This window comes from Pleuronectes platessa, chromosome 3 (genome assembly GCF_947347685.1).
Source record: "Pleuronectes platessa chromosome 3, fPlePla1.1, whole genome shotgun sequence".
NCBI classification, from domain to species: Eukaryota; Metazoa; Chordata; class Actinopteri; order Pleuronectiformes; family Pleuronectidae; genus Pleuronectes; species Pleuronectes platessa.
The window spans coordinates 11,398,845-11,421,914 of record NC_070628.1 but is presented as its reverse complement, the minus strand read 5'-3'; the positions used below and the strand labels follow the sequence as shown (position 1 = coordinate 11,421,914).

At 39.9% G+C, this 23,070-nt stretch overlaps 3 protein-coding genes and 1 non-coding gene across 5 annotated transcripts; 2 read left to right on the top strand and 2 right to left on the bottom strand.

The window, feature by feature from the left end:
* Nucleotides 1–4,101: 4,101 nt before the first annotated feature.
* LOC128437025 (N-acyl-aromatic-L-amino acid amidohydrolase (carboxylate-forming) B) lies at nt 4,102–9,625 on the top strand. Of its 2 annotated transcripts, XR_008338154.1 has the most exons (8): nt 4,102–4,307; nt 5,845–6,071; nt 6,165–6,357; nt 7,713–7,806; nt 7,914–8,021; nt 8,200–8,312; nt 8,595–8,694; nt 9,056–9,193. XR_008338154.1 is itself a non-coding variant. In XM_053419001.1 (7 exons), exons 2-7 carry the CDS (start codon nt 5,845–5,847, stop codon nt 9,248–9,250), a joined length of 930 nt encoding a protein of 309 aa, XP_053274976.1. In that variant the 5' UTR covers nt 4,102–4,307; the 3' UTR covers nt 9,251–9,625. The 2 variants fall into 2 exon arrangements, 1 of the variants encoding a protein (XP_053274976.1); XM_053419001.1 differs by lacking the exon at nt 8,595–8,694 and having other exon boundaries at nt 9,056–9,625.
* Nucleotides 7,003–7,074, top strand: trnag-ucc (transfer RNA glycine (anticodon UCC)). Its single transcript has one exon. It is a non-coding gene; the product is annotated as a tRNA-Gly (tRNA).
* Nucleotides 9,626–9,870: 245 nt separating the features above from the next.
* cldnd1b (claudin domain containing 1b) lies at nt 9,871–14,678 on the bottom strand. Its single transcript, XM_053419003.1, has 5 exons — nt 14,528–14,678; nt 13,662–14,200; nt 12,987–13,094; nt 12,682–12,819; nt 9,871–11,322 (listed from the first exon to the last, which is right to left on the bottom strand). Exons 2-5 carry the CDS (start codon nt 13,945–13,947, stop codon nt 11,102–11,104), a joined length of 753 nt encoding a protein of 250 aa, XP_053274978.1. The 5' UTR covers nt 13,948–14,200; nt 14,528–14,678; the 3' UTR covers nt 9,871–11,101.
* A 612-nt stretch (nt 14,679–15,290) lies between these two features.
* glb1 (galactosidase, beta 1) lies at nt 15,291–22,653 on the bottom strand. Its single transcript, XM_053418322.1, has 16 exons — nt 22,476–22,653; nt 21,352–21,521; nt 20,607–20,757; nt 20,398–20,458; nt 20,219–20,313; nt 19,592–19,772; nt 19,315–19,373; nt 19,114–19,235; nt 18,096–18,136; nt 17,894–18,006; nt 17,700–17,774; nt 17,511–17,600; nt 17,298–17,411; nt 17,014–17,145; nt 16,337–16,576; nt 15,291–16,032 (listed from the first exon to the last, which is right to left on the bottom strand). Exons 1-16 carry the CDS (start codon nt 22,530–22,532, stop codon nt 15,775–15,777), a joined length of 1,959 nt encoding a protein of 652 aa, XP_053274297.1. The 5' UTR covers nt 22,533–22,653; the 3' UTR covers nt 15,291–15,774.
* Between the last annotated feature and the right edge of the window lie 417 nt (nt 22,654–23,070).

Below are 23,070 nucleotides of genomic sequence, written 5' to 3'. Positions count from 1 at the left end.
GCTGAGTGGAGAATAACCAATGTTAAAAAGCAACGTTACACTACAGACAGAGACATTAGCCTCTGACCACAGTGTTTGTAGACTCTCCATCATCAGTTCCACGTTGGTCTTTTTTTGTAACGACTAAACATGGAGACATTCAAAACTTTACCGGTCGTACATACTGAAGCTGAAATACAAACTTGATCAACTGGTGTTTATTGCGTCTTTAAACAAGTTCGGCCCATTGGCTTCTTTTTCTAATAATTACTTTGAGTGCAAAACTCTGGTAAAAGTCAAATCTTTGTTTTATGCCAGAGATTAATCGACTGTCATATCCTGCATTAGCACTGTATGAAGCTTGGATCAGTCTGAGTGTGATACAGTTAATCCTTAATAGCTGCGACCCGAAAAGCAAAGCTCAGCTTCTGGATTTAGGTTTGTCTGAATAATGCGACTAAAAACGGATCATATTAGGCTAACAACAAAAATAAAACTTAAGCACGCACAATAATTCATTCTTCATCATCATTTTATAAAATGTTTATTTTAGTCAAAATCATGTACATAAAAAGTTATAGAACTTTTAATTGCATTTTCTAAAAATAAATGAAACATAACAAATGTTAAAAGCATGACGGCCGCCGTAGAGAGGACCCACCCCCAATGTAAATATAAAGTATTTAAATATAATGGCCCCTCTAGTGTAAAGAAAACCACAATTTGTACAATTTAGATGAAACACACATGTGAAAACATCACAAGGAAATTTTATATTCGATTTCTGCCAATAGATCCCTTTCACCTAAATCTTACACACTGAACCTTTAAGACCACAAGAAGGTCAGAAAGGCTGTTTCCGCTCAGGGAGACCTCATTACCCAGAGGCCACCTCTTCTGGGCCACTCCCTATCTCAAATGTCACAGTTCGAACCTCCTCTGAACACGCCCTGTCGTCCATACTGAAAAGGTCACAAGCTATGACGGATGATAATCATTAGCAGCATCCAAAATTATTCTCTTTTAGTTTACATAATTCAGGCTGGCTCAATCCCAAATGGAGTGAGCAGGAGTGAGGTGTGTGAGTCTCTGTGGCTGGTACATGTGTGTTTGACCTGTGTTAAGAAAATAACAATGTTTCATACAGTGGAGTCAAGTAAACACAATCCTGAAAAGATGTTTTTAATCATTTCATGTTTTCCTTCACAGCCCTTGTACACTAAATACTATTTTACTTTTGAAGTTTGCGCACTTTCTCTTTCCATTCCACAACTTCAGAGACAAAAACTACTCCTGTTGTATTACATTGATAGTTACTAAATACTTTTAGATTGATATTTTACATTAAATACACGTGAAGATACTATAGAGTAAAAAATAAACACAATGCGTAAAAAATGTAATTAATTGTTTCCAATCTTTTTCAGTGTATAGTTTGAGTTATTCAGATAACAATATAATAATACGTAACTAGTAATTCACTTTAAATGTAGAACTTGTACTTGTAGTGGAGCATTTTCATTATTGAATACATTTAGTTTAGTTCAGTAAATATTAAGACTTGTGCACTGACGTTAGATAGATTTTCAGATCACGGAAATAAGTCGATTTAACTCAAATGATGTTGAACTAAAGCGATTTCCCCAAAAAACAACAAAGCAAGTAAGAAAATCAGATGGTCCTTTTAAACACACGTCAAACTAATGCACCTCCTGTACATCGTTGCACACAGAACAGCAGCAATAGTAATACGTGGTTCTAGTTCAGTAAAATTTGATATTTATCTGAAGTTTAACACTGCCCCCTGGTGGCATGAGGATGGTATGGATCAGATCTGGGGACACTGTCGATAAACCTGCGAAAAACCACACAAACCGCACACAGCACAAACTTTCCCCAGTAAAATCTTTATAAACAGAAAAGTCTGCGATCAGAATCATTTCAGGGATGATTTCAGCTCAATCTACATTTGTTGGGCAGCGACACGTATATGTGATCCATCTGAGCTCAGTCTGTTGGAGGGAAAGATCAATGCTATTTATATCATGTGAGCTATAAATACATTGTGCAGTTATCGGATATTACAACAGGGACTCGGCTGGAATAACTAAATATGATAGTTCAGTTAGAGTTATAACAATGAAGGCTATTTAGTGCAGAGTTTTTTTTTTGCTTTTGCCTTTTGTGATGTGCTATTTTTCCACCTTTAGTAAGTCAGTATATTTGTCTGTCCTGTCCAAATTGTGTCTTTCAATCTATGTCTTATTCTTTATGATCTTATTCTTTAGATGAAATAAATTCGGACACATGCAGTGATATGTAAATAAACCATGTTCCCTCTTAGAAATAAATCATTAGTCGGACTCAAGGTAACGTTGCAATTCCTACATTTATTGTTTTATTGTACTATTTGTTCCTGTCACATGAAAAAGTCAGGATAGTCGTTATCTCTCCTCGAGCTGCAGCACCTAAAGCTACTGAGCTTATTTAGAGAACAATCCTTCAGTAAATGAACGACTGCAGTTATTTGTGGTCAGGATGATGCAATGTTAAGTGAAATCACATTAAATGGAAAGCATCATGGTAACAATCAATAACCTGCATGCATTATGTTTATACCTCAATAAGACAAAGCTACATTTTTATTAATATAGTAATGATAATAAAGCTCCTTCATCGTGTTATCATGGTGTCATTTAAAACATGGTGATCAATGATTGGTAAATCCGTATACATTGTAGACCATAGCTCTAATATTATTGTCTATAAAAGTTAATAAAATACAAAGATACCTGGAAAAATGCAATTCTGAAAAACACCTGACGACCATGACTTCACCTGATGGGGTCATTTTTGATCAATATAAGCTTCAGATCAGGAGAGGTCAGCTCCAGGTCATTGCTGTCACTCACAGGACAATGAATGGAAATTAACTGAGGGAAGGAGAGAATGATGGAGTGAGAAACAGAGTGAGCAAGTGAGAAGAAGCAGCTTATGATCAAGTGACTAATCCTGCAGGATTACATGTCTAAATGGAGAGAGTGAGAGAGAGAGAGGGAGAGAGTGAGAGAGAGAGGGAGATAAAGAGAGAGAGAGAGAGAGAGAGAGAGAGAGAGAGAGAGAGAGAGAGAGAGAGAGAGAGGGGACACCATGCAGGAGGCTTATTGGGAGGGGAAAGACATGAAAGACATGAAAGATGTGAGGTAATTAAATTGTTTTAACATTTATAGATTAGTGCTTCCCAACCTGTGTTTCAGGACGAAACCAGACCAGGAAGAAAAAACTAAATTCTGCTTCATTCGTTATCCCTGTTTTATTTTAATCTTGAAACCTTGAACCTCGCAGACTTCTGAGGGTGTCGCTTATAGAGACCGCTTCACTATGAGCTGAGATAAGTCAGAGAAAGAATGTAAAAAGAAAAGGTAAAAACAAGGGGGAGCACGGGACTGAGCACCATGAGATCGATGTAAATGTGATGTTTTGTCTGAGACTGCTTATGCGACTGTTTTGGCCAGCTCTCTCCAAATGGACTTAACTTACACCATAAAGGCTCGATGTGTGTATACTACATAGTTAATCCATGAGGTAACAGCTGATGAGTAACCACTTAAACTACCAGTAGACGGAATGTGTACAACCATTTAAACAGGTTGGACTGGTGGAAACGTTTGTCACTTTCTTCTTGTTAAAATCAACCTCTGCCTGGAGCACTTTTTAGAAACTTCACAATATTTACAGTGAGACCCTGCTCTCCCCCCCCATCCCCCCACCCACCACCACCACCCCACAACAAGACCCAACATTTAACAGACTTCAGAGACTGATCATTATTCAGTCATGAAATGTAGCGTTTCAGTGCAGCTGCTTCGGTCGATTATTTTGTTTTGCATCAGCGGCGAAACTTAAAAAGAGGTCTTGCTCTCGTTGGACCTCAAAGTTTCAAAACAGACCCAAGAGCAAAGCGGCTCCCACTGGTTTGAAGGAAAATAAGAGAGTCTGAGGTCATGTTGCATCATAAAAACTCTGCCTGCTTGAAATTTGATCTGCAGTAAGCAGAAGGGGATGGGGCAAGGGAAAGGTAAAGAAACACCAGGAAGAAGGAGGGCCAGATGTATAGCTGAAACAGTTTGCATATGACGTCTGGTTCATGCCTGATCGTGCACGCTGCAGGATCGGCACAGGAAAGCAGCTCGTGGAGTTTCACTGTTGCTTGCTTTGATTGCAGGCTATGAAAAACGTCATCGCTCTCTTCATACAGCCTGCTGTGTGAGTTCAAAGGTCAACTGGAGTTTAGCGAGCGGCGACCTGAGAAGAGTTTTGACAGAAAGGTAAGACTTGCAGCCGACTTGCACCAAATGTTGTGTGGAACTGACGGACCTGTTCATGTTTATCTCGCTGTGCAGATATTGTGACTTGAACAGAGCAGCACAGGCAGCAGTGGGTGTAAAATAACCTTCTTTCAAAATGTTTTTTTAAATTTTTGTTTTGTGATTGGTGGATCGAACTCAATGTTAAACCTGCTGGAGTGTTGAGCAATGCACATCTGGTGGACAGATGTGTACAGATGTGCACAACAATGTCACACTGGCAGCACTAATTGTGCAACGATTGATATTGAAAAAACTGTTCCATTCACTCTCACTTATTTCTTTCATTCAAATTAGAAATGCAGTTATCTCCAAATAAACAAAAAAATTTAAAAATCTTAATATAAATAACAAATAAATTATATGAATCAGCAGCATTTGCAGATAGAATAAAGTGAACTTTAACTATTTAAAACATTGCTGAGAAAAGGGTGTTTGTGTGTGTGTGTGTGTGGGGCGGGGGGTGCAGTATCTTCTTCATCAGCATTTGAAAACTCTGGGGGTAAAAGTGTATTTTCTCCTCAGTGACTTGCACGTACTGGCTCACATATCAGGCTTCAGTGATTTTATACAGCAACAAATGAATTGACCCTGGGGTTGGACATTTTATTAATTTCACCTGTAGCTGTTAAACGTGTGTTCGGGAAGTCCCCTGTGCAGTTACTCACAAATATAAACTGGAAAAGCTGCTTTAACCGTTTCTAAACAAAACTCCTGGGAACTACCAGAAGGTGTCTGAGACTGAGTCAGCTATTAAATGAAATGACTCACTGACCTGTAATCCCGGACAACTTCTGCACTATTCACCCTAGTGTCTAGTCAGGAGTCTGGTTTATATGTAACAGGCTCACATTTGAGACAGGTTAAGATAACTTCACAACTATTAACTTTTTAACTTACTGGCTCGTTCAAGGATAGAAGTTTCCACGACTGAAAGACAACACGATAATCACCTATCTGTGAGGATTCTCTGTCAATCAGTTGTACAAGTGGAGGTGGCCACTGGACTTTGTTTCCTGTAGAATGTGAATTGCTGACCTGCACATTATGAAAACAAAACAACCAGAGCAGAACCAGATGGAAGAAGGAACGTTTCTCCAGGTTCTTCATTCCCACCAATCAGAATGGAGAATAAAAGTTGTACTGTTTCTCTGTTTCACATCACAACTACTCACCATTACTTAAATACTTAAATGGTCAACTTAAACTTAACACAAATTCCCATTTGCACATTAGTGTCCTCTTGCACGCTTGACTTTTTATCTGTATTATGTATTCTGATTATATTATTTCACATGTATGACTCTTATTATGAAATTCTCTCACACAACTAAAAGTTTAACATTCACAATAGACAGACAGAAAGACGGATAGATATAGATAGATAGATAGATAGATAGATAGATAGATAGATAGATAGATAATAAAATGTTTTCAAGAAACACAAACATACCTAATTGCCTATGTACATAATCACTTATTTTTCTCCGGCTGACAGATGGAGTGTGAGTCTTTACCGCCACTGTCCCGATTGGCCATTTGTGGTGGCACCCACGGAAATGAGTGGACCGGCGTGTATATTTACAGGGAACTGCAGAAACACAAGGCAAGAGAGGCCGACTCCGTCTCAATAACCACCGTCCTGTCGAACCCTCGAGCCGTGGAGGCTTGCAGGAGGTACATAGACACAGACCTGAACCGCTGCTTCACAGAAGATTTACTGAGGTAAGTTGAACAACACAACCCTTTGTGGGAGAACTGATTCCCCCGATGGACAAGAATTTGTATTCATTGTAAAACTCTCTGTCTGGCTTTCAGTTCCCCAATAACAGATACCTCAACCTACGAGTTGAGGCGAGCCCAAGAGCTGAACGCTCAGCTCGGGCCCAAAGGAAGTGAACAGGCCGTGGATCTGCTCTGCGACCTCCACAACACCACTTCCAACATGGGCCTGTGCATCATATTTCACTCCACAGACTGGCTCATCCTGCACATCTACAAATACTTACAGGTACGATCAGGGACACAGGGACACAGGGACCCATGAAAATATATAACATTAACAAATAGCATATATTAGATACAACTTAAATGTACACTAACTGGTTCAATAACTAACTGTTTAAATATTAAGAGAAAGCAATTATAACGTATTAGAATCATCAACAATGTTTAAAAGTATACGCGCCAAATATATAAACAATTGTAAAAAAAAAGTTTTTTAAATAAATGTTCCTCTTTCTAGTAGAAGGTTAGTATTTAAAACCGTTTAATATCAATATCTATATTTATATTGAACTGATATAAAATATTCATTCACAACGTTAGTAAAGAAAAGTGGCCTGAGCTCACGTGGACTAAACTAACAGGTTAACACAAGGACACACAATCGTAGGTAAATTCCATCTGATCTGCAGTTTAATGGCTGGACCGAACCATTTATATAAAGGAGGGGTGGTCAGGTCGGCCAATAAACGGCTTCTCTGGTTGTTTAGCTATGGCAAAACTCAAAAGAAGACAGATATTTTTGCTCGGCTGAAAAAAGAAAAGTTGGTGAGTTGATAATTGTAGAAATCAAACGTATCGACCTAAATCTGTTACAGTAATCCTGTACGATTAAGAATCAGTAGATAGTCTAAGCCGTCCGTCTACGTGAGCGTTGGTGGTATAGTGGTGAGCATAGCTGCCTTCCAAGCAGTTGACCCGGGTTCGATTCCCGGCCAACGCAGCCGTTTTTAGTTTTTCTCCAGACTTTTATGATTCAGATTATAAAAAGAGTTTCGATACAATTTACGGAGATTGAATGGTGAATGATTGTTTAAAAACGTTTTACCTTTGAATATGTTCAAGTAAAGGGTCTAAGAACTTCAGTGTATAATATTTATGTTCATACCAACAATAGTTTATATATATGAAAGACAGATAGACAGATAGATACCAAAACCCTAATTCTTTTCACATCAACACAAATATTTACATTACATTACAGATATATAATAGTTTAAATATCTATTTACCTTTATCCTTTCACTGTATATATTATTTATTTTCTATTCAAATATTTTTTTTTTTTGCATTTCTATCGCATGTTACTTATTATTACTTCTACTGACCTTTTTTATTTGATCTTATCTCATCATATTTTACCTTAAATGTATAAAAAAGGCTGTTAATGTTAGCATGCTGTTGTTTAGCAGAACACAAAGTGCAGCTCAGGTGTTTGTGTTTGTTTGACCCCCATCAGGTAATTATGGTCCCGGGGAGACACAAATCTGTCTCTTTAGTTAATCTGCACTTCCACATGTTAAATCTCAGAGCTGTATCAAAACATGCTATGCTGTATATTGTTGCTTTGTTTTTTTTCAGAGCAAGATAACCTCCGTGCCTGTGAGAGCGATCCAAGTAGATGTACCTCTCTCTCAGGCGTACTCCTTAGATTCCCTCGGCAAACATGGCTTCTGTAAGTGTGTGTATAAATATTTGAGTGTTTTTTTCTGCATGACAGTAATGTTTTTTCTCTCAATTACTAAAACGATTAAAACACTTTTGAGCTATTTGTGTCTTCAGCAATCGAGATGGGTCCTCAACCCAACGGCGTCCTCAGAGCAGACATCTTTAACGCGATGAAAGAGGCAGTGGATCTCACTATAGAATGGCTGCAGCAGTTCAACTCTGGTAGGAGATCGCCCCTGATGTTTGCTGACTCACGCCCTCACATGCATACGTTCAAACAAACCCTTTTCAGATGCAAACCCAGAAAAGTGGCCTTTCCCCATATGAAGATTTCAGAGAGGACCATTCCCTGCCCCCTTGATCATGACTTACCATTACTAACACAGTCCTTTGCCAACAGGGAAAACTTTTGAAGGAGGAGAAGTAGAAACATATGCCGCAGACAAGAAAATCGACTACCCGAGGGATCCTACGACCAATGAGATCACTGCAGCCATCCACCCACAGCTACAGGTACAGGTTATCTGGGGAGAATGCGTCACCTTGTCAGTTTGGCTAGTTTGCGTATTTGCTTTCTTTGCAAGAGTTAGATGAAATGATTCAAACCAGTCAAGTGTTCTTGGTGTCACTGTAAGGTGGATAGGGACTCTAAAAAAATCCAGAAAATTGTATCTACAAAATGTTACCTCTGTCAAGGAGGCTAGGTCTGTTGGTTTGGTAGTAAACTGGTGGAAGGATGGGATCACGAAAGAACCCATCAATCCAGGAGCTTATCATTCTTTCCCAATTTCCCAGGGAACCTTTCACGGATCTTGAAGACAATAACCAGTCATATAGTGTGGCCTGATATCTCTGATTGTGTGAAGTGTAAGGGAACTGTTGGGCCTTGGTGGAGGTATGTGCTCTCCTCAGAGACATTCTTGTTGTCAACATTTGTTAATTGGTCAGCTTTATAGGTGCTGGGAGGTGGATTTCATTACCTGTGAACAGGCAGGCCATAATTCATGTCTGTCTTGCAAGACGGACATGAATTATGTCAAATTTCTTATTCAACTATCGGGAATTTTCCCAAACTGTTTAATTATCCCATTAAACAGCACCAGATTTTCTCTTTTCCCCTCCACGGTTTACACACGGTTTACACACTGAAACCCATGAAGCGATGAACCCCGTTTCACGTTAAATGGCATATTTGCATTAAAAGCTGCCCTGGTGTATAATGACTCACACTGTTAGTGCTGCCTGTTTTCCTCCAGGATAATGACTTCAAGCTACTGCGACCTGGCGACCCCATTTTCCTGTCATTGTCTGGGGAGACGGTGAGGCACGAGGGAGAGGAACTCTACCCGTTCTTCATCAACGAATGTGCCTACTACGAGAAGGGGACGGCTTTCAATTTAGGTCGCAAGATCACTCGGACGGTCCCGTCCATAAGCCTGAAGAAGGACTGAGAGCAGAGACAGAACGAGAAAGATAGTGAAGAGATGTTAAATGATGGATTGATTTAAATTTAATTTAAACACACACACCAGCTGTATAATGATGTTTGTAATTGTTTCCAAAGATTCATGAACTAATACACAAAAATAAGCAACGTTTTATTATGCACTGCCCTTCACTAAATGGTATTACACAGGTACTAGGGTTACAATCATTTATCCCCTGAATATTGATTAGGTAGGATTATTCTCAGGACATTTGCAATGTGGCCTTAATTCAATATCAACATGTTGAATAAATGGAAACATGGATCATTTAAAAAATGTGTGTTTTGAGTTGGATCTCTATAAAGTCACAAGCCTTTACAGAAAGTACATTCTAAGGGACCTTCAGTTAGGTTGTGGTTGTCAGTCAGATAGGTTACTGCACCAATTTACATGAAATTTAGTTTTTGTTTCTAAATTTAGAGTAAATCTGCATCAAGGGGCAGATCCAAGATTAGTTTTTTTAACATGTTCTCCATTTCCTCAGAGAAAAGCGAATGGATTATGATGAAAAAAACAGGTAACTGTGGGTTCTGTCATTCTAGTTTTCTACAATAAGTTAATAAATGGTCAGTATTACAACGAAGTCAGTAAATTTCAAATTTATTAACACAGAAACCAGTACAGTGTGCATTTGAATACCTACAAACATTTACAAAAGCCAGAGTGTGTACACATCAGACGTGTAACAAAACACTGTGACACAAAAAACATCACAATTTGTCTTCTGCCACTGGTACAATGAGTTGTTTTGAAATTTGACTCACAAAAAATACATTTGCTCACTTCCACACACACACATCCGTGAGTATAAAGTTATAGAATCAGGAGGATTCAAACTTGCAAATGAAGATTTTTGCTGTTGTTCAAAGTCTCAATAAACATTATGGACTTAACAATTCATGTGAAACCTGCATTTGTCTATCGAACCTGGTCAGTTGATTAAAAGTTAAGTAACGGCTGAGACAGCGTGTGTGGGATTAACAGACAGAAACACTCCATCGATACAAAAGGTACAAATGGCAGCAGTTCAGTTTGGGGCTGAAACATTCAATTCTAAATGTTATCTAAGTATCACAGTTTTTTTCTTTTTCTTGAGTGGCGTCATTTAAATTGTAATCTTTTAAAACGTTAACCGACTTAATAAATATTAGATCTATAAACACGGGTGACAATGGAGGATGAGTGGTTATATTTTTAGTGAGTGACATTTAGTGACATTTAGTCGACGCACACCACAGACAGAAATCGACAAATACCACAGGTGATGGAAATGTCAGCTTTAAAAGGCATGCACAGCAAAGGCTCCATATTTAACACAATGCAAAATTAGAACAGAACAAAAACCAGCAGAAATATTTAAAAAAATTAAAATATTTTATAATATTTTTCATGCAATATTAGGGTAAGATATCCTGACTTATTTAAGAACAGGGGTTATTTGTCACAGTGCATGTTATTGTGTTTATTGCTGATATAAGAGCAATGTGGTGAGCAGCGTTAAAATCAATGGCAACTGAAAAGAAGGCAATAAAGTACGGCACAGCAACAACACCAGAAATAACCAATGATCCTTAACTGGCTGTTTAAATACACAGAGCATGCTTTGGGTCAAATAAAAGGTGAGAAAACACAACTCAAAGATATTACATCCCTATAAAAGACCACTTATGATGATTAGCGGTCTGGTTTACTTTAGGTCTATAAGAAACAGTCAACATCCTTTCTTATATGGACAAAAGATGTGTAGTGACGTCCTCAGACCAGCAGGTTGTGTGAAGGTACTGCACCCTGCTGTTAGAGAAGTCTCTCGCTTCTTTATGCGACCCTGTAAGCGGTCATGCGGGTGTAGCTCTTGCGGTGGCTCTTCGCCGCCCACAGGAACAAAGTAGCCGCCATCATCTGAAGAGGGAAGGAGATGAGGGCGAGGTAGAGGGACCAGCCCATTGAGCCCTCTACTCCATCTGGGGGCATGGAGTGCTGGTGGAGCAGATCCATCCCCGCCAAGAAACAGCAGACGGAGCCCAGGGATGCCAGACCTATACGAGTAGAAGAAGAAACTGCATGACAAACTTCGCCAAGGAGTGATTGTTTAGCACAATTAGATGAAAAACGAATGGATTTCGGCTAAGCCTGGTGGAAGGTTGTGGCATAAAAGTCCTAAAATAACTCATCCAATTTTGGTGCCGATCCGGGTCAGGGGGCTGATCCAGGAATCATTTTCCTTATTCTCCCAGAGTATGATTCATGGATATTAATGAGAACAATTTTACATTTGGGGAACTGATAACTAGTATGAAGTTCAATGCAGATTGGTTAAATTTAAGGAAACTGTTGGGCCTGAGCAAGGTGTCATTCAAGTTTTTTATGTTGTTTCAGTTGGATCCAGCAGCACAAAACATATAAATAAACAAAAATCTAAACTGCAGCTGGATTCCAAAGAAAGTTTTAATTTTTTCATTACTGTATGTTTCTCTGACTTTTAATATGATTCCTAAAAAATACTGAAACAGTTTGCTTGAAAATGAGTGGAGCGGTGGAGCAGATTTGCAAACATGGACGGATTCAGGAACTTTCTTTCACTTTCTTAAATTTGCCGATAAAAGGAATAAGCCTTGGCAGAGGAGTGCGCACTCCAAGGGGCCCTTAATTACACACTCACTTAATATTTACCACAAGCAGGGTCAAACAAATGCACAAATAAGACTCGTTTACGCTGGCTATCCATTTTATTCTTATTCTCGTTTCTGAGGAGAAGCTGTCACACTATGTGCAGTAATGATCACTTCTACGTCTTTAGTAGAAGTGTCACGATACCAAAATTATGACTTCGATACAATACCTGCCAAAATATCACGATACCCGATACTTAAGATACGATACCACAAAAACGATATCACAAATACGATACGATACTGGTATACTCTGATTGCGTGCTATTTTAATGAAGTACCGATACTAAAAATATGTAAAATCGTATCGTTTTTAACGTAAGGGTACCACGGTACCTTTCTAGTACCGATACACCGTGCAACATTAGTCTTTAGTAATTTATTTGACGAATTACAACGATTAAAAAAAATTATTTAATTAATATACCAAAGAGAAAACAAAACACTGCTTCTCTAATACATCCTGTACGTGATTCCCCAATCTTACACATTACTATATGTTTGTAAGGAAGTCTACTGAACTGACAGCTCATTGTGATGGCGGATGTTTTCATTAACCTCTGCACTTTGCCTACATTTGTCTTTACTTGTTTATACAACTGTTGAAACTGGGATGAAAATCAGGCTAAAACTCAAGCAATGGCTGACATGGCAACTGACATCTCAATCAATGCTAGTTAAAGGTTTGAATCCTGGTTAATAAAATGTAGCATTTCTCTCACTCACCTGCGAGGAGATGGAGCACTCCCACTCCAATCGTAGGGGTGAAGCTGCGGCACAGACAGGCGCAGACTCCAACAAGGCCACTGAGGAAAACCAAGGCCAGCGACACCAAAGGCAGGAGAAACTGTGATCTCCAGAGATCTGCACAGACAAGACAGTGATAACCACGGTTTAAAAACATTGTCTAATGGTCAAAGATCCCCAAAGACAGTAAAGGGATGAAATGGAGCAAGTGTTTGCCTTTAAGTCGTGTGTAACTGGATGTAATCCAAGATATGATAAACACAGTGTCTAGGGGGCAGACTCACATGTCCTCAGCAGATCTTCTTCACTGCTGGGGTTTCCAGGGTGTTTGTACTTTAGAGCAAACTGCTGAGGAAGAGTGAAGCTCACACACCGGGTCTCCAACTTCAGTTCTAAAGACAGAGAGCATCAATCCAAATGAACTTCACTGATATGAGGGGAAAAAATGACATTTATAACCTTCACAGTTTGAAATGTCCTCAAATAATTTGTCTGACCAACATCCATCCATCCAGCTCGTGTAAAACCTACAGGTGGACAAAGAGAAAAAGCAAATCCTCCCATTTGAGAAGCTGGAACCTGAGACAGATTTGCCTTTTTCAAAAATATGTGCTTTAAATTTACTGACTTAATTGATATGTGTTTTGAGCTGACGATTACGTTCCTGTTGATCAACTCATTGATTAATCAACTTATCAGATCCCGAAAAGCTACTTTCAGATATGCGCTGAAGTCTGGGCATTCTCCTGAGCTGTCGCTGTGCGGTAAATTAAAAATGTCTTAATTCAGCCAGTCATTAGTCATTTTCCGATCTTCAGTAGATTTTCAAATAAAAGGCTGTGGTAAAGAGGAATGTCTGTCAGCACAACATGATCTTGCAATTACAGATCATAGGGTCGAAATGACTGAGGATGAGGCAATAACGAATCCATTGATCTCTTTTAAACAATAAATCTTACCAGGTACTTTATACCAGTGATATTGGCTGGGCACCAGAATGCACCTCCACCACAGTCCCAGGGTGCCGTTCTGCCGGTACATGATGTCACTGTAGGTTTTCTCATCGATCTCTCCATTGCTGAACTCATCTATGAGCCCAGTGAGGTTGCTGGCCTCTCGTTTCATCGGTGGACTTCTGTACTGGTACCACTGCTGAGTCCCCACCGCCACAGACAGGTACACTGTGGCCAGCAGGCTCAGCACCGTGCCGATCACCAGAGCTGTGGCATATCGGTTATCTACCATGATCGCGAGACAACAGCTCGTTCTGAGCCTCTCGTCTATAACAGGGAACTGATCGGTGATCAATAACAAACTAATTTGGCTTTAGTGAAGAAGCCTGGGGGCTGTGGTTAGAAAGGATATTTCCTCTTGGTGTGTTGGCACCGCGACATGTGTGTTGACATTATGAGTCTGTATCCGAACATTGTACTTTATTTACTCCGTTTGAATTTGATGCTGCATTTTGAGCCACGTCCTAAACACGGGAGGTCACGATCTGCAAAGAAGAACACAGACACACAGAGACACACACAGATGTTTAGCTCATATAGACACACATGCTCCAGTATAACGCGGTTGACCGGCAGCTTAACTCTGCCAACACACAACAAAGGACAACACTAAAGCACTTTTAGTTATTTAATAATTTGATAATTAGATAACAGCCTCATACAGATACTATCAACAAGCACAGCTTCCTGGTCTGTGACAACGTTAGCATCTCACCTGCTAGCCGCAGTTAGCCGCAGCTGCCTACGTGCCTACTCAAACATTTAGCCGACAAATAAAGATGAGGTGTTTGAATTGAAGGTCTGTGATTTACCTCATCGCTGGACAAAGTGTCCGGACATTAGCGTGATGAGCTGTGGGGGGGTATATTGTCCGATCAGCTGCAGCCTCAGCCCCTTTTCCACTGTTAGTAAGTTTCACTCTTCTTCTCGGTTTGATTGACGGTTGGCAGCCCGCTCGCTATGCTCATGACCGCCGCCTGCTGGTACAATGTGGCTCCACCGGATGTCAACTGAATATTGACTTATTTTTATAATTGTTTATTTCCTTTTAGACCTTTAACTTGTATATATAATTGTTAGATAATATTTCATTTATATAGTTTTTTTCTTTTCTCTTCGCATGTATTTCGCAAAGCACCGAAATAGTCATTGAAGTATGTCAATAAATTAATCAAGATCTCAACTCTGCTACCGAATGAACACGCCCCAGTTTCCACCGTCACTAAGAGAGAACAGTTACAGCAAATTGAACAAACACATGTCATATAACCATCCGTCTGTCCGTGATAATATCCTGTGACAATCGAAAACTTGACATAAGCTGCCCATACAGTATACGAGTTTCTTATATTATGCATGACGAGAAAATTAAAACCCATTGTACAACTATTGTGTGGCAATTACATTGTTGTTTCCCATTATGTCTGTTATGTGTCCATTATGTATATTGCTAGAAATATGTCCCTCATAGATTAAAAGCATTGCTGCCACTTGCTCACTCAATACGCTTCATGTTACTTTAGAAGAGTATGCTTTCTTCTTACACAATAGACATAACAGAAACCACACCATAAATATATTTTATTATTTATTATTAACCCCATTTGTGTTATTTCTTACACCTGCCAGAGTTTAGTCACAAACAAAAATCTTTATAGTCTCCCTCTGAAGTGAAATATATCTTTATCAAGCTATATCAAATATTATTCATTTATCTATCTTAAACACAGCACCAATAGACTGAAAGCACTCTGTTTAAAAAAAAGACGTTCGTTGAAGCATCATGAAATACTTTTAGATTTTTATTTTCTTGCTAAGGAATAAATCAGACAGGCTGTAAGAAAAATCTAATCAATTTAAAACAGTAGTTCAACAATGTTGCATGATAATAAACTCATTATTTCCCTGATTTTTTCTTCACATAAAAAAATTAAATGTCCTCTGAAACACCGATGGCTGTTTTGGCTTTTCTTTGATTGGCAATAATCCCTTTGTGAAGATAAAAAAAATCCTTAAGTAGAGCAAACTGATTCAGTTTGTTCAGCAGTGGGCTCCTCCATCAATCCAACAAAATCTCTCTAGTAAACGGGCCCAAGCGCTGCTTGTAGTGAGCGGGGGCTGTTGCATTTATGATGGGGGTGTCGGTGAACTCCACATTGCACGGCCCCGAGCTGCAAGGAGCCCCCTCCAGCTCCAGGACGGTCACGTTGTTGGGGGCAGCCGTGCTCAGGAGGCTGGCCGGGACAAAAAGCGTCACCTGGGGGCCTCGGACCGGCCAATAACGTCCCAGATTGAAGCCATTAATCCAGATCTGGCCCTGAATAGACACAAAATGATACACAGATTTATTCATTTGATTTACATGCATGTGCTTTCAGGATAAATTATTTTAAATGACCAAACATTTACATAACTTTTTTACAAATTGGGGCAACCTAAAGCCTTAACAAGTCTTAAATACATTAAGAAGGTCTGAATTTCTTTTGAAATACATGTAATGTGTGAGCTGAGACCACACCTGCATTTAGTCAGTTTCCATTTCAGATGGTATAAAACCGGCAAATATTTCATTTAAAATTAAACTGATTCATTAGGAAGGTTCTTTCCTCCTGGGACATTACCTTTCTCCATTTGGGCAGTTTGATGTAGGTGTCCTGCGGGAGGTCTGGGATGCCGTCAGGGATGATGAAGCTCCCAGTGTAAAAGGCTGGGAGGGAGAGAGCAGCAGGCGGAGGGGGGGCTGATAGTGGGGGCTCTTTTGCCTGGATGAGGCCCTGGTTGATTGCGTCATCTATGCTGAGACTGAACATGGTCCAACCATTAAGGATGTCCTTCCCCAGAGTCAGGTTGGACACCAAACCCTGTGAGGAGAAGACAAATAACCCATTCATTCTGATACTTGTACTTCACACCGACATCCTGATTACTGCTTACATCACAGACAAATATAGAATCAAAGTATAGAACCATCTTTAGGTAGTATTTGAATATAGCCTTGGAATATTTCAGTCAGCGTTACCAGATGTTTATAAATTATAATTTTGATACGATAATTTTGCCCACTGTACGATCAGTTATTCCAAAATTGTACAATGATTTAATCATTTAGTGAGAAGTTTAGGAGATATAATTATCAGCATAGTAAAATATGGATCTATGTTTACTTTTGTTTTTATTCATGAGGCTAGATTTGTAGAGAGTGTCAAGTGTTTGTATATCTATAAACTGTGTATTTATTGTTTTCTAAGATATTACTCAAAAGTTTCCCCCAATATAAAATTTAAAAAAAAATGTAAACCTTGAAATCGTTGATATCTCTTCCATAGTTGATTCTTCCCGTGTTCTCTACCAGTACGTCCAGCTGACTTCCAGCCTTCCCAGTCACATTGATGCTCAAGACTTTGTTCCTTTCCAGAATTCCAACGGCCACCTGGGGAGGAGATCGGCACAGTTATGAGGACAGACCTTAAAAATTCATATCATGTTTATTTATCTGTAAAGGATTTTGTGTGTGTGTGTGTGTGTGTGTGTGTGTGTGTGTTTGTGCACCTGTAACTATAGAGTCCAGGCAGACCCACTCACCCCATCGATGGACACATATGCTCGGTCATGGACTCCGTTCAGAGGGGACGACAGGGGAGTGGGTGTGTTGCAGGCGACAGGCAGATTCGTCCTGTACAGCACAAATCCAAAAGCCTGGAAGGACAGAGCAGAGAAAATGTAAACAAATCGATAAAAGATCAATTATTATTATGACTGGCTCACACGAAAAGAAAAAGCATTAAAAAAAGACACCTGGTTCAGGTCAGGGAACGTCAGAGGATAGATGCTTTTGACCGGGCCGGAGAAAGACAGCACTTCTACTGCATCTAGGATCGTCTGGAGCTGCGGTGGGAGAGACGGTTGCTATTATCCGTTCTTGAAATGAACAATATGGAATTTATCGATCAAGTCTAATAGCTTCAAATAAGGGCGGACACCTACCTTTGTCATTTTAACAGCACCGTATGCATACTTTGGTGTTTTCGGTGGAATGGGTCCGTCTGGTATCTTACGGTACTATTGAGGGAGCACACGTTATGTCAGCTCAGAGAAACGATGGAAGTAGGTTTCATACTCTCTGCTTCTTTTAACGTTAAAAAGGTGACAAACGTGTAGCGCTGCACTAGCGAACGTACCATGCTGATGACCTCTTGGATGGCAAAGTACTTGTCCGTGGGGTCTCCTGCCTCTGAGAGCGGGGCGTTGTAGTCGTAGCTGGTGGGCTGCGCGGCGTACGGGGCGTTGGCACCTGACGGCATTGAGAGGCAATTAGAGGATGGAAGACACACAAGGCGTTTGGGCGAGTCACTACGAATCAGACCAGAAGGGAAAACTCACCATTCCAGAATCCGAAATTTGTTCCACCGATGAACATGTACCTGTGAGAGGAGACGGTTTGTCAACTTCAAACTACAAACAGGAGACATGGGTCCTTTGTCTTGTTTATATTTGCTCTGATTTCTCCTTATTTTTATATTGTTTTGACAAATTCTTCTATGTATACAGAGAGATATAACCAAAACAACATATAACACGTGGGAGGTGAGACGGTGGGACACAATCACATGATGACCACAAAATGGAGCATCACATTTAGTTACTCTAGAGTAAACCTGAGCTGTAAGGAGAGTCATATTCTAAAAATAATTTCAGCAACAGACTGGAATTACTGCCCCGTGGTTGTATGCCTCCGACAAAGAGGGTCGTTTCAGTACAATTGTATTTTTTTTCCAATACTAATTTTGAGTCTTTGACCTTTAACCATCGGATTCTAATCCATTAATTTCTGAGTCTTAGGTAAAATTGTGTCAAATTTGAAAGAACTCTCTTGAGGCGTTCTTAAAATGGCCTTTTCTGGAATCCCAAAGGGTTTCACCGGTGCAGAGGCATAAAAAGAACAAAGAAAATCTTACACTACTGGAGTGATGGCGTCACAATGTTTTACAAATGGAACTCTTTCCAAATATAAGATGTTTTAAAACCTTAATTATCTGTTTTCTAGCAGCATCAAAGAACCAAGCGTAGATCTGCTGTAAACAGGGTATGGGGAGAGGTTTAAATTCATAACTGATCGTGAGATCATGTGAGCCTGGGGACACTTTACTGGTATAAATAGAGTGATATAATGTTTTTGTCCATCTGCAGATATACTGTGTTTAACTAGAGAGTTATTTGTTTTAATGGGAGGCTGGTAACTTATGCTAGAAGGAAAACAATACACTCGTCATTACAGTAGCCTACATATTTGTCATGAACTAAAAACTTACAGTGAGAGACACTGTCTGTTGAGCACGTGTCTGTCTCTGTCTGTACAAGAGTTTCTCAACACTCTTGGTGGAATCTCTGTCTGACTCACATGTTGACGTTTGCTCCCGTGGCCAGGATCTTGTTCAGGTACTTGGCCACTTTGGCAGTCGAGACAACGGAGTGAGGGGATCCCCAGTGGTCCAGCCAGCCGGAGTAATACTCAGAGTTCACCTGAGGAGGGAGGAGAAGCCCCATAAGCATCTATTTGTGTTGTTGAAACCAGCGATTACAACCCAGTGTTATAAATTACCAAAGGTCCATGAGGTTCAGCGGATCTCTGTACCTCAAAGGCAGCGGTTACATTTGCACCTAGAAAAAACAAAGACAAACACACATGTACTCATAATATATATAACAATATATAGACATCACTAATATATAATGTGTAACATGGAATCAAGTACAAGTTTGTCTTTTTTGTAAAAATACGGGTCGGGCTATTTGCCATGAATCGGAGATAACTGAGCACAAATGAAAAGCCTTTGTCAAAGGCAGCTTTCCAGCAGAATAGAGTTTCTGACACGTACCAGGCCCAAAGTCCACAGTGGCATACAGATCTTGTATTGTGCCACATTTCAAATAGGAGACCCCAGCTCCATCTGTGGAGAAGAGCACCACCTCGTTGCCCAGGTGGAAGCGGAACAGCTTGGTCAGGTGACGCAGGTAGTTGTAATCACAAGCGGAGTAACTGCCATATTCATTCTCCACCTGAAAAACAAGAGCCCGTCAGGAGAGACGTGTTACTCCTCACAACATAAATATATGGGTTTTCTTTCATTTATATATTTCAGTTACTTTATTTTGGAGCCATGACATCATTACATACAACCAACCAATCGTGAGTCAGTCTCAGCTGTCAATCATCACGTCTCACTCCATTTTTATACTAAATATGTAAATAGAAATAGACTTTTAAGAGCAATGCATATTTGAACAAATATTGTGTGATAAGAAAGACCTAAAATGACCCAAGAAAAACATTTTATGTGTAATCCACCTTTTCAGTTTGGTCCCTGTCCCATCCACTAACATGGAGGAGGCTGGGTTTATCGAGACACTGTGGCTTAACTTTTGGGGATCCGTTATGTCGTCCATCTTTATATAGAGTCTGAATAAAACACTTCCCTGTTGACCCTCAGTAGCCCCTCCCTCACCTGCACAGAGATGATGGGACCACCGTTCTGATACAGATAAGGTTTCATCATCGGCAGTAGCTTCCCCATCCACCGGTCTACTGCTGCGATGTAATCTGAACGGACAAAGAAAACAGGGCTGTTCACACTGAGGCACCTAATCCCTGTCACCACTCATCCTCGTTCACTTTGATTCTCACCTGGATCTGAAGACCGCAGCACAATGTCTTTCTTCTTGAGGAGCCAGGCCGGCAGCCCTCCCTGTTCCACAGAATCACACAAACAATGAGAAGGAAAAGCTACACTTCTTTGTCTTAATACAACAGAATCAGAGTTATAACTTGACTTAAAATATACAAATATATTCTCTTAAACGGAGAGAATATTATTTTTCTGCAGCATCACTCACCATTTCCCACTCTGCACATATGTACGGCCCCGCCCGGAGGATCACCAGTAAACCCACGTCCTGCGCCACCTTTAGGAAATGTGGCAAATCCCTGTCTCCGCTGAAATTGTACTGAACTGGAGACTCCTCGTGGAAGTTCCACGGAATGTACCTTTAAAACAAACAGCAGTTCAGTGTCATCGTTGATAAAACACAAAACACTGAATGCAGTGACTCTCCGTACATAAGAAGATTTAAACAGAATATTCCACTTCACACCAACATTGGTTTCCTGACAGTCCAGGTTTTATATGTCAAGAACAATAACATAAGTAATACCCTGCTCAGTGTCCAGAATCCATGGGCAGCGATGAGAGACGCACCTCTACAAAGACTTCCCTGCTGATCTTGTGTGACCAGTGGGGGTTGCATTTGTCATCTAATTACTAATGCTATATTGCAGAAGTCTGTCTATGATTAACAGTCAGTAAAATTAAACATTTACAACAAGTATTTCTGTTCAATTCATCCTTTATCCCTGATTTTAAAGACAGAAATAAACTTACATCCTGGTGAATTTCATTCCTGCAAATACACATGATGCATTTACTGATATTTAATGATCTGTGTATTTTAAAGCTCCTCCTTGTCTTTTCTACTGAAGTCTGTTACGCGATGACACCATCCCAACAGCAGCCTGAGGCTCTAACAACAAACCAGTTCGATGTGAGTAATTTCAGAGGATTGAGACCTGAGGCCAACCTACGTCTGGACGGCGTTCAGCCCCGCCATGTACATCTTGAGCAGCCGATCTTTCCAGTAGACCCTGGGAATCCTGGAGTAGTGGATTTCTCCCGATATGTAACGAAACTCCTCCCCATCTTTCCGAAAGCAGTCGTTCTTGTAATCAATGCTGAACGACCGAGGGGCACTGAGCTGCACGTAAACACAAACAACACGAATCAAAAACTTGATTCTACAGTTCAATGATGTGCAGAAAGCTGAGTCCGTCATGTGAGCAAAGTTTCATTTCTTTTATGGCAAACCGCTGATTTGAAGAAGTGACACTCTAACATGGCAGTCATGATTTCTACTAAAGGTTGTTAAATAGCAAATCACGGTAAAAAAAAACAAATTACTTTCACAGCCTGATGCAGTTAATAACACACATACTGGAGAGTTTGACTGACAGGTGAACAATAGCTGCATTACAAAGTATAATTAACTCCCTCTTGGTTTATTGTGTTGTGTATTTGTCAGTTGGTTTGGATCTGACTGTGGACTCCAATGTTTTGTTTAAAACTATATGTGTAAGGGAGGAGCTTTTAAAAAAATTGACTCTACAGGATCGGAAAAATGAGTCATCATGTGCCAATGTCGACGGAATATGTTTTGACTGCTGGTGCTATTTATTTATACTTCTTCTACTCTAAAACTAATAATAATGTCAATAATAGAGCACTTCTCAACTCAAAGTAACACAACAACAATACAAATGGATAAAACACACAAAACAAAACAAATGCTAGCTTTATATACTTTGATTTAGATTCTGTTTGACCTCATTTATTTTATATTTGTACTATTTGGTAACTCTCCACACTCTGGCAGGTGTATCTCTTTGTCTAATTGAGCACATGATGTTTTTGACACAGCTACATAACAGGAACAACCCCCAAGAGGTCCACTTCACTTAAGGGTTTAAAGATGAATTGTCAGATCATGCAGGTAAAGCTTTGCTGCTGAAACAATCCTCAAACAATCTGTGTCATGCGTTTCCATTAAGGAAAAATCAAAAGCATTGAAAAACAAGAAAAACTGGCTCCTTAGACTTTATTCAAAATCTGGTGTGCTGCAGAGAAGCGAGGACGAAAAGTGAGAGTCACTCACCGCAGGTCCAAACAGCAGCAGCAGCAGCAGAGAGTTCCCAGCTCTGAGCCGCGACATGATGATTCTTCACCTGATCTCACGCCCGAGGAGCGATGTTGAAAATGCACATGCCGGTGTTTGTTTCACATGATCAGCTGCGGGACTTCCTGAAAAACACAAACCGTCTGGTCACGAGACGCGGAAGTAAAGCCATGTGATGCGGTTCTGTGGCTGTGGTGCACAAACGGCCTCTCGTCAGTAGGTGTCAGTGCTGTAGAGACTGTAGCTGCCATAGACTTTACATAGAGCATTTATTTGTATTTTTTTGTCAATTCTGTGCATGTGAATTTGTTAGGATTTTCATATTGCTGCAATTATTAATACAATTGGATGAAAAATTAAGTATTGCCCACTAAAGCCACCAGCTTGTTTGAGTTTGAAGTGATTTTAGAAAAAACATGAACCTGCGAAATAAATAAAAGAGATACACTGCAATGTCTAGACTCTTCTTCCTCTATAGTTAGGTCTATTTATATATTTACGTATATTGTTTTTTTAAGTGAAATAATGTGGTGCAGATTTTGGAAATACTTTCTCTTGAAATCATGAATATCCT

Bases quoted from the DNA above. Each gene is read 5' to 3' on its own strand.
- glb1 (XM_053418322.1), bottom strand. From the start codon at position 22,532: ATGTCGCGGCTCAGAGCTGGGAACTCTCTGCTGCTGCTGCTGCTGTTT. The intron at 20,314-20,397 runs GTGAGAATCAAA...TTGTCCGTTCAG, and splicing joins GCTGCGGTCTTCAGATCCAG to ATTACATCGCAGCAGTAGAC. The intron at 17,775-17,893 runs GTACGTTCGCTA...CTCCCTCAATAG, and splicing joins TCCAAGAGGTCATCAGCATG to TACCGTAAGATACCAGACGG.
- LOC128437025 (XM_053419001.1), top strand. From the start codon at position 5,845: ATGGAGTGTGAGTCTTTACCGCCACTGTCCCGATTGGCCATTTGTGGT. The intron at 8,022-8,199 runs GTAGGAGATCGC...CTTTGCCAACAG, and splicing joins GCTGCAGCAGTTCAACTCTG to GGAAAACTTTTGAAGGAGGA. The intron at 8,313-9,055 runs GTACAGGTTATC...GTTTTCCTCCAG, and splicing joins CCATCCACCCACAGCTACAG to GATAATGACTTCAAGCTACT.
- cldnd1b (XM_053419003.1), bottom strand. From the start codon at position 13,947: ATGGTAGATAACCGATATGCCACAGCTCTGGTGATCGGCACGGTGCTG. The intron at 13,095-13,661 runs GTAAGATTTATT...CTCTGTCTTTAG, and splicing joins TCACTGGTATAAAGTACCTG to AACTGAAGTTGGAGACCCGG. The intron at 11,323-12,681 runs GTGAGTGAGAGA...CTACTCGTATAG, and splicing joins AGTGCTCCATCTCCTCGCAG to GTCTGGCATCCCTGGGCTCC.